Source organism: Populus euphratica, unplaced genomic scaffold (assembly GCF_000495115.2).
Source record: "Populus euphratica unplaced genomic scaffold, PopEup_1.0 scaffold2.1, whole genome shotgun sequence".
Classification (NCBI taxonomy): Eukaryota; Viridiplantae; Streptophyta; class Magnoliopsida; order Malpighiales; family Salicaceae; genus Populus; species Populus euphratica.
In genome coordinates, this window is record NW_011499846.1 from 2,676,424 (window position 1) to 2,686,813 (window position 10,390).

Genomic DNA, 10,390 nt, shown 5'->3' on the forward strand with positions numbered 1-10,390 from the left:
AAAAACTAATTCCATTATTTTCATTTTTGCCTTATATGTGCCGATTGTCTTTGTTCTTTCATTCTTGAATTCTCACTCCATCCCTTTGAAGATTTATGGGTTCCAATTCTCTTCATAAAGATCTTAAATCTCAACGAGCAGAAAGTCTCCTTGAAGATGTACACAACCTTATATTTAAGATAAAACAGATTTTCGAATATTCTTGATAGTTGTTAGCAATTTTTTATTCTAATCTCGCTAACTCTTTCCATTAAAAACAAATCCTTTTCGAATCGAATTAGGACACATAATACAAGGATCCATTTTTTTTTAAGTTTTTGTTTTTAACCAGAAGTTGTTGATTAACCAGGCTTTTGACCATTAAAGGGATGCCCATTAACTTAATAATTCAGTTTGGACCCCATACATAGTTGTGTGTGTATAGAAATCCAGACAGGTCAATCTGAGCAAGCTTTTTGCCTGAAACTAAAAGTAGTTCTCAGGGTTCAGAATTCAAAGCGTTACCAACAGATACAAAACGTAGAAGAAAGTTTTCATCTTTTTGAAACCCTATTGGCTCTGAAGTTTCATCGAAGCTTCTCCATGGTTTACCAAAATCGAGAGGAAAAGAGAAGCCAAAAGAGGCTTCTTTATTCAACAAAAGGAATAGAAGCAAAGCAAGAAAAGTAATCCATGGAAGTCTGTCCTACCTCTATTATTTGGTAAAAGTATTTGAATATCTGCATGTCTATATCTCTAGTTTTCTCTTTTTACTTCTTTTTACTCCATATGCTGTCTTCATGCGTGAAACCTCCCAATTTCTCTTCTCTCCCCATGTTTTCTTGTTTCTTATTTTGGTTCGCGTTATTTTAAGTTTTGACCATTTTTTGTGTGTTTTCATTTGTTGTTGTGAATCTTTTTATTGGTTGTCTGGATTTACTCAATCTCACTCTGATATCATGTCGATGTTCTGAAGTTTGGAGCTTTGCTGATACCTTTTTTCTTGATCGTGTGAATTTTGTTCTCTGTGCTTTCAAGATCAGCTTTTGAAGGCAGGCAAAAAATTTGGCATTTGAACGAGATCCCTACCACTAGTTCTACTCATTCAAGTTTGCAAAAAAAAAAAAACGTTGCAAAAAAAAATTAAAAAAAATGAAGTGTTTTCAGTACTACTTTAAGGACAAATCAAGAAGCAGGGGACAAAGATCAGCACCGGAATTGAAACAGAGGAGTACAACGAAGACCGACGATTCTTCATGCACTACTGATGGGATGATCAATTCTTCATGCTCAGAAAATTCACAGAGAGGTATATCAGAAATGTATGAAGAGAAGGCTCATAATCTGAGAGTCTTTTCTTTCTCAGAGCTCAGAAATGCAACTAATGGTTTCAGTAGGCTGTTTAAGATTGGGGAAGGTGGATTTGGTAATGTCTATAAAGGTTCAATCAAGCCTGCTGACGGAGAAGGTGACCCTATTGCTGTTGCAATTAAGAAGCTTAACGGAGATGGCTTCCAGGTATGACTTTTAAGCCTGGGAGTTTGCATAAGATTATATATGCAATTGGATTGAATATTAGTGACAAGTCCATCTTGAGTTCAAATTTCACTTTAATGTTCTGGTAACCATCTTTTATAAGTTCATTCTTCAAGTGGTGACTGCTTATTCATTTTTTCTGTTTCTCATAGGGTCATAAACAATGGGTGACCGAAGTTCAATTTCTTGGTGTTCTGGAGCATCCAAATCTTGTCAAACTTTTAGGATACTGTGCCGTGGATGGCGAAAGAGGTATCCAGAGACTTCTTGTGTATGAGTTTATGCGAAACAAAAGTTTAGACGATCATCTTTTCAACAAGGCATATCCTGTGCTTCCCTGGAAGACAAGATTACAAATAATACTTGGAGCAGCTCAAGGATTAGCTTTTCTACATGAAGGGTTGGAAGTTCAGGTTCTCGTCTAAAACATGTTTGATAAGTAATTGTGCGCACGCGCATCTGCATATATCAGTGCTGTTTATGGGAATACAAACAGAGAGCCCTTGTAGGTTCCTTCATAGAATTTCCAGAGGACTGAACTTTGGTTAATGAACCTTATAATCTCTCTCCGGTGGATCAACCTCCTTTTACGAGGCTTTATGGCATCTGAATTTGACCTGTGCTAGAAAATCTTAGAGAAGAACCTTTCTTATGAACTGAAATCATGTGATTCCCGTGGCTTGATTGTAGTTCGGTACCTTTTACAACAGTAAGAAGAATGAAGCAACAAGTGTTGCAACATTAAAACTTTTGATAACAGGTTCCTTCTGTCTAAATCTGTAGTTCAGTGTCCTTGGATTCTGCCCATAAGTAATGGTGTTAGTTAAATATTCATCTAATCTGTCATATTCACTACTTGGCATGCAATATGTCATGTTCAGGTCCTCTGGATTTTAGTTTGTGCTTCGATTTTTTACCTTTTTCTACTTCCTTTTCGCAATTGATGTTGCAGGTTATATATCGAGATTTCAAGACTTCCAATGTGTTATTAGATGAAGATTTGAAACCGAAGCTTTCAGACTTTGGGCTTGCTAGGGAGGGACCAATGGCTGGACGAACGCATGTCTCAACAGCAGTAAGTATCATGAACATTTGTTTGTTGCATTAGATGCCGACTGCATCCTTCTCATGGGATTCTTTTTATGCTGACAGGTAGTTGGGACATATGGATATGCTGCGCCAGATTACATTGAGACAGGGCATCTCACAGCCAGAAGTGATGTTTGGAGCTTCGGTGTGGTACTATATGAGATTCTTACTGGCAGGCGATCGTTGGAAAGAAACAGGCCGAAAGTGGAGCAGAAGTTATTGGAATGGGTAAAGCAGTTCCCTGCTGATAGTAAAAAGTTTGGTTTGATAATGGATCCAAGACTTGAAAACCAGTATTCTATGAGTGCAGCTCGGAGGATTGCCAGGTTAGCAGACAGTTGTTTGTTAAAGAGCGCAAAAGATCGACCAAAGATGAGTCAGGTGGCGGAGACCTTGGAACAGATAATCCAAGATTCATCAGAAGGAAGCCCTTCGAAGAACAGTTTTGAAGCCACTGGAAATGACGATCTGATTGACTCGAGTAAGAAGCTGGATCATGTAGAGGCCTCCAAGTCTTGGAAACGGCGAATGGCACACCTGGCGAAACTCAGTGAGCACGTTGACGATGCCAGTAGAAGAAGATTTGCGATCATGCAGAGGGCCAAAGTACCCTGAATTGATTGCTGGCATTGCATGTTGGCGCACTGGTGTGTTCTGATGATTCATTCCAAGCTAACTAGATTAACTGGTTAAGAACCTCGCACGAAGAACTTTCATGTGGAAGTGAATAGCTGGTTTCTAAATGTGATGATGCTAGTATATGTCATGGTAGTTTTAATTGAAGAGGCGGGCCTTTTCTGTGTGCAGGCAAATTGCGTGGAAGAGTGTTGTCTTTCGCTTTTTGCGTGGCTTCTGTAGCAGACTACTTGTATAGAAACTCGTGAATTACAAAGGAAATAAAGCAGAACGGAATGAGGATAAATTGATTTAAATCGGTTCACTTTATTTGACTCAAAAAATATCTAGCGAGTTCTTTTGTGCGCGCGCCCGTGTGTGGATAATCCAGATAGATGATTTTATCAACACCTGCAAGGAGAAGTCTTCAAGGAGCACGGGGCAGACTTTAGCCTCTGCCCCTCTTGCGAGTGATTGCAATTTTGCAACATGGTAAACTCATCTTTTTGGAGTAAAGAGCTCCGATAATTTCTTGATATCAGCCTGCAATTTACGAGGCTGCCACACCCATTTCTTCAATCCAAATATCACACCCCACGAGTGGATAGAAACCATCACTGTGAACTCGAAACTTCTTTAGCTGCAAGCATCATCTGTAGACAAACCAAATTTAACCATCTCGTGTATCTGATCCTCATTGCCATTCTCTATCCTGAAACTGTGGTCATTTACTTCGAATCCCAAGCATCGTGTCAAAGTCCAAGAGTACAGAGTACAATAAAGAAGAATGGAGAGAACAGGAGGACAGGGCGGGGGTGGCAGTGAAGAATGTCAATATATTCTCTTTTATTTCATTTTTTTAATAGCTATTAGTCTTTCTTTTGTAGCTGTCAGTATATTCTCCTTTTCTTATTCTATTTCTTTCATAGCTGTCACTATATTCTTCTTTCTTTGTTTAATTTCTGTCATAGCTGTATATCCCTGGATTCTCTCTAAAGATCTCAATTATTGTCTAGGCCTAGTATTAAAGAATCTGATTATGTTTATTAGATGCTAGAATTAAGGGTTTTGATACTTCTTGATGTATATATATATTGTAACTCTCTTAGTGAAAGGGGGACAGAAAACATTTCAGAATTTCTCTTGTATTATCTTGTCAAAGAAGATATGCAACTACAACTTTCTCGCCTCGGGATGTAGCAGCAGCGAAACCATAAAAAGCCGAAGGATGCATCCAAACGTTGGAAGCCATCTGTGAACAGTAACAAAAGATGAGGAAATGGTCATCATCTTAAACATATTTAGAAAAATTAAAACAATAACCACCCCGTTCCCTTTTTTCGTCACCATTAGACTGATTTTAGAGCTTGGCTGTACACGGTTAAAAGTTCAGAAACTGCGAGACTCAGGTTTAGGAGAAATGTGCACAACTAAACAAAAATATGTGTTTGTTCGCGGTTCTTTCACTCGTTCTTGAAAAGGATATGTCAGCAGCATGCACTGCATCTCCTCAAGAACAGAAACAAAATTTTGAATATTATGGCAGAGGTTAAACACCATGACTGCTGATATAGATAAAATGCAAAGAGGGAACTTTACCTGTTAAATGTTCTGTTGTTTCCAGTTATAAAAAATGAAAAAGATTCAACCTAAGCCGATAAATGAATTTGACTCGATGGCTGAAAGCTCTTCATAAACATCCACCCCAAAGCCCCAATACTTGTTTCACACAAAAATAATCAGATTTGAAGCAAATCTAAATCTACTTCTCAAAGAGAATATTCGGAAAAATGTAATGCTCAAAAGCCCGGAATTATTAACACAAGATACAAATACGGCAGCGAGTTTGGCCATGTGGCAAAGCTACAAATTGTAACAGATGCATAATAATTCAAACTTATATATACCCACTTAAATTCTAAACTAGTTGGGATTGGCTTCCATGCGTCCTTAATTAAGAGGCTGAGATGGTATAATACCCTCAACCATGAATTTCCCCTCTTAATACCCTTCAAAGCCCTGAGACAATCATAAGAATAATAATAAAAATTGAGGTGAAGAGCCCACATTACCTCCAAAGATAGTCTTCGAACAAGAATGTGCACTATAATACTGGCAGGTGCACGCCAAGAAATGAACTCAGAGGCCATGATCATTTATCTGCAAAGATTTTATATTTTCCCCTTATGGCCCCACGCCAATGGATGCATGCTTAATTCCAATTGTCGACAGAGCCTACACATTAGCCTGTTCATCCCACCATTTATGCTGTTGCATCAACAAGAAATTCTACACCATGAACAGAAATCAACTCAGTGAACAGTTTTCCTCAGAAATGAGGATGGTAAAACATATTATTTTCTGCTGCTCTGCTTTACCTGATACTAGCTGATCTATTCACTGATGGGTAAACCACGTTTTCTTTTAGGTTATACCCTATTCTTGTATCTCTTCTACAGCATGCAAGTTTCCAAGAGCAGCAAGCAGCTTCCCTAATACCATATCAACCAAAGAAGATTACTGTCTCCTTATGCATGGTGCTTCAAAAACTCATTGCCACTATAATGTGCAGACAGCTGGGTAATCTTCAACAAGGCATGCCAGGTTCTGCTTTCACACAGATTTTTGCACATCGCGAAAACTTAAGTCCTAGAAACCCATCCAACAAGCTTTCAGGATCCACCATAACCAATTTCCATCCGTTTAAGTGAACCCTGATTTTCTTTCTTTTGAGGACTATTTCTGCTCAAATAATCGTATGTAACGTACATGAGGAAATCCAGAAACAGGCTCTTTTCAGGTGGTGGTTTTGGCAAGTTAACATTATCTTGGATGTTACGGAAGGCTCTATCCATTAATTTTATGGAAATCTCATCGAAACCAAAGGAGATCTCATTCAACTTCTGACCCCACATAATGGTCTTTTCAGGCATTCCCTGCTTGCAAAAGTGAGATAATAGTAGATTGGCTGTAACGACATTAGGAACAAATGCCATCTTAAGCAATTTGGCAGTTACAATCATGGCACGCTCCAGAATGTCAGTACAAACACCATTCATAAGAGTGTTGTATGTTACTGTGTCTGGAACAACACCTGCTGAAATAAGCTCCTCCAGCATCATCACAGCTCGACTCATTTTCTGACCAGTACATAACCCATGAAGACGAATATTATAAGTAGTGATATCTGGGTCCCATCCAGTGGCATGCATTTTATTCACGATTTCTTCTGTACTAACTGTGTCGAATGCTTTACAGTATCCATCAATCAAAGTATTGTAGGTGACAATATCAGGGATCAACCCAGTATGGTGCATGTTTCTAAATACATCACTTGCTGACTTCATCCTGCCTTCTTTACAGAGACCGTTAATGATTATATTGCTAGTAAAAATATCAGGAAGAAGACCCTTTAGTGCCATCTCCCTCTCCAACATCAATGCTTCCTGCAGCCTCCCACTGTTGCAAAAGCCACGGATCAAAGAGTTATACACAAAATTGTTGGGCACGAACCCTTTTTTTGACATTTGTAAAAATACATCATATGCTTCATCCACTAGACCAACTATAGAAAGACCATTAATAAAGGCTGAAAAGGCAACAGCATCAGGATGCATCCCCCTCCCTTCCATCTCATTCCACAGGCTATAAGCACCTGCCACATCCCCCATCCTGAAGTACCCATCCAAAAGCAGAGTAAAAGCTGCTTTGTTGATGGGAAGGCCTTTTACTATCATCTCATACAAAAGGTCCCTAGCTTCTTGCAGCCTCCACAACTTGGATAAACCCATGATTAGTGAACTGCATGTCAAAGATGAAGGAAATAAACCAAATTTAACCATCATTCTATACGCTTTAAAGGCTTTCTCTTCTAAGCCAGCCCTGCTATAAGCTGCTATTATTGAATTAAAAGCAACTACAGTTGGAGTTATTCCTTTCTCAAGCATATCCTCTAAAAGTTTCATGGCCTCATCCAGCCAGCCAGCCCAACACAAGCCTGAAACACAAATATTATATAGTGAACTAATTGGAAGCGAGCCTGATTGTGACAAATCCCTCAACAATCTGTCACAGTCTTCCTCTCTTCCATATCTATAATGCCCTGCAACCAGAATATTAAAAGTTGTACAATCAGGAGCTATAGCCTTGCTCTTCATTTCTTCATAAAGCATGTTTGCCTGACCAATATCCCTCGCCTTAACATATCCATTCATCAACGTATTATAGCATATAACATTGGGAATGTGACCGACCTCTTTCATCCCATCAAAAAGATTCCTTGCTTCTATCATATTTCCCTGATTGCAAAATGCATTTATGACTGTACCAAAAGTAACCAAGCTCGGTGTACAACCATTATCGATCATGAAGCGCATCCAACCAAGTGCATCTACAGTCTGTCCCCTTGTACAGTATGCATTAATCAAAATGTTATACGCATAAACATCTGGTTGACACTTAAACTTCTGCATCACGCACAACAAACTCTCCCCAACTTTAACATGTCCTTTTCTACAGAAACCAAGGATCACCGCATTAAAGTTATGATTGCAAGGTCTAGGCCCTTGATGAATCATACCCCTAAGCAACTTCCAAACACTACCATGATCACCAACTCTAAGCAACAACTTAAAAAGAATTGTAATTGCTGATGAACTTGGCCTCAAACCCACCTCCCTCATCCTACCCACAATCTCCAACGCCTCACAACCCATTTCCACTTTCAAAAAACCCCGCATAAGCGTATCAAGAACTGAGAAATCCGACTCAAATTCAGCATGCCTTTTCCACATAAACTCCACTACCTCCCTACTCCTATCAACCCCAACTCTCCTAATAACCCAAGAAACCACATCTTGAGCGAGGAACTTGAGATTCTGTGCACCTAAAACATGTGCCGCAACACAAGAAGACTTGACTATTTCATCAGAATCATCTTGAAATGCAAACTTAAAAAACCCAAATGCAGTTTCTCTAGATTCTAATGATTTCATAATCTTAACTAAAAAATAAGGGCAATTTTTTTTAGCAAATCCCTTCAAAATGTAACCTTGGCCTTGTTTAATAATTCTAGACAGCCCAACAACTACTCTCCTCCTCTCATTTGAGTTCAAATAGCTTAAAGAATCGATCTTTTTATCAAAAAGAGGCAAAAACTGGTCAAAATAATTAATCTTTCTAGTATTACAGGAACTAGAACAGAAAGAATTTGTCTTTTTGGGGAGACAAGTGAGTTTGAAGAGAGTTAACATTTGCGAGTTCAGTGTTTGGTGGGAAAACAAGGGAGATTTAAAGTAGTGTACCTTAAGGGAGTTGCCCACCACATAGCCTACTTCATCAGACATCCGGGGGCCGCCGGAGAGTGAGGTTCAGCTGGGGTTTTGATCTTCTTCGTGGAGAAAAGGGGGACTCAATTTTGGACCGCAGTTTGGATTCTTGCAAGAAATGGATTCATATTATGGACAGAGATTGAACATCTTAGGCTCCAATGGGTTTGACAAGGTTGGGTTTATTGGGCTTGCTAGAGCTACAGAGCAGCAAGTTTAGGTTTTGCGGTATCCCAGCACCGCCTGTGTTGGTCCCTCCGCTTCGCTCCACGCTAATGCAATAAGTTTGATTACTTACTAATTCACAATCATTTAAAAATATTTTTTTCTTGCAAAATAACTATCAGTGCCCTTTTTATTGTATAATATTAATTATAAAAATTTTAATTAATAATATTATGGTAAGATCATTTCTCCATAAATTCTTAATTTCAACGTACATGATATAGTTTTAGAAGGATGAAGAAATGAAATGATTTTCATTATACTATAGCCAGACAAAAATACCATCTCTTATTGAAATATGTACATAAAAAACCTCTGGCGTAACAGCTTAACCTTCCATATCCTATTGGCTGCTAGATTTTGTAACACTCAATCTTATAAGAGTTACTGCCTTTGCATTTCAATAAAAACATTGGATAATTCACCTCACATCACATTCCTTTGTCTGGTGCTACAAATTGAAAAATTTAGGGTTTTTTTTTTAAAAAAAAAATTAGCATGATAAACTTAAAAATGCAGGGAAAAGATACTGATAAAAAAGGATTGGGTGAAATGATATAATTTTATTTTATTGTATTTTTGAAGCGCAATATCCATTAAATATCGCGTTTCACAAGTGCGACATTAATTAAAATTTAAGAAGAGCATATTGAACACCCATTGAAATCCTCACTTCTCTCTTAAAAATGTTCCACAAGTGCGACATTAATTAAGATTTAAGAAGAGCATATTAAACACACAATGTTATTTCTCTTTCACGGGAAAATCCATTGAAATCCTCACTTCTCTCTTAAAAAACTTGTTAAACACTTAGATTTTTCACTTAAATCAACAAAACATAAAACTTATCTTAGTCCTTCAACATCCTTTGACCTTTTTGTGCCTAAAAATCCATCGTTCCCCTATTGTCGTCACTGTCGCCGCAACCATTCTTCTAGTTTTATAAATAAGTTGTTACATACTATATTGTTATCAATTTATATTTGATTTGGTTGAAATCAAATAATTACTTAAGTTTAATTTAGGGGTTGTTAAATCAGTGATAAATTAGTTAAAAATATATTCAATTAAATTTTATTTGACAAAGCTAAACATGAAAATAAATTAAATTAATAATGAATTAACTATTTTAATTAATTATGTGTTGCGTTTAATCTAAGTTAAGTTGTTAAATTATGAATTTTGTGTATATTGTTGTAGTAGGCTAATAATGTAGCTATACATGTACACTTGTTCATGTAATAGAATATAAATATGATTAAATTATGACAAAATACTTGTTTCATTGAATTGTTAATAATTGATGAATTTAGTATTTTCTTGAAAATAGATTCATTTGTCATGAATTTATATTTGATTTAATGCAATTGATCATTAAAAATATCAATTGATAATGTATCATGAACTAATCATTAAAAATATCAATTGATAATGGATCATGAACTATATTTTATTTTATATTAAGCTTGTTTTAATATTAAATTTTTGAAATTTGATAAAATTTACTATGAATTTTATCAATCAGGGTTGAGGTAATGCATTTTAGTTATGATTACATTAAATTGACTAGAATCCATTTTTTTCAACATAATATCTAATAACATGTTTATGCTATGTAA

General features: G+C 37.0%; 2 protein-coding genes across 5 annotated transcripts; one reads left to right on the forward strand and one right to left on the reverse strand.

Annotated features, from left to right (window-relative positions):
- The first annotated feature begins 354 nt into the window (after positions 1-354).
- LOC105131437 (probable receptor-like protein kinase At5g47070) lies at positions 355-3,538 on the forward strand. 3 transcript variants are annotated; one of them, XM_011034412.1, is made up of 6 exons: positions 355-701; positions 1,023-1,102; positions 1,133-1,497; positions 1,668-1,928; positions 2,468-2,590; positions 2,668-3,538. In XM_011034412.1, coding segments are annotated over exons 2-6 (1,302 nt in total). In that variant the 5' UTR covers positions 355-701; positions 1,023-1,101; the 3' UTR covers positions 3,220-3,538. The 3 variants fall into 3 exon arrangements, with proteins under 3 accessions (XP_011032714.1, XP_011032732.1, XP_011032723.1); XM_011034430.1 differs by having other exon boundaries at positions 356-701; positions 1,023-1,094; positions 1,125-1,497; XM_011034421.1 differs by lacking the exon at positions 355-701 and having other exon boundaries at positions 716-1,094; positions 1,125-1,497.
- A 201-nt stretch (positions 3,539-3,739) lies between these two features.
- Positions 3,740-8,692, reverse strand: LOC105131472 (pentatricopeptide repeat-containing protein At1g09900-like). Of its 2 annotated transcripts, XM_011034482.1 has the most exons (3): positions 5,598-8,692; positions 5,292-5,508; positions 3,740-4,471 (listed from the first exon to the last, which is right to left on the reverse strand). In XM_011034482.1, the coding sequence occupies exon 1, from the start codon at positions 8,562-8,564 to the stop codon at positions 5,892-5,894; it is 2,673 nt and encodes an 890-aa protein (XP_011032784.1). In that variant the 5' UTR covers positions 8,565-8,692; the 3' UTR covers positions 3,740-4,471; positions 5,292-5,508; positions 5,598-5,891. The 2 variants fall into 2 exon arrangements, with proteins under 2 accessions (XP_011032784.1, XP_011032777.1); XM_011034475.1 differs by having other exon boundaries at positions 5,292-8,692.
- Between the last annotated feature and the right edge of the window lie 1,698 nt (positions 8,693-10,390).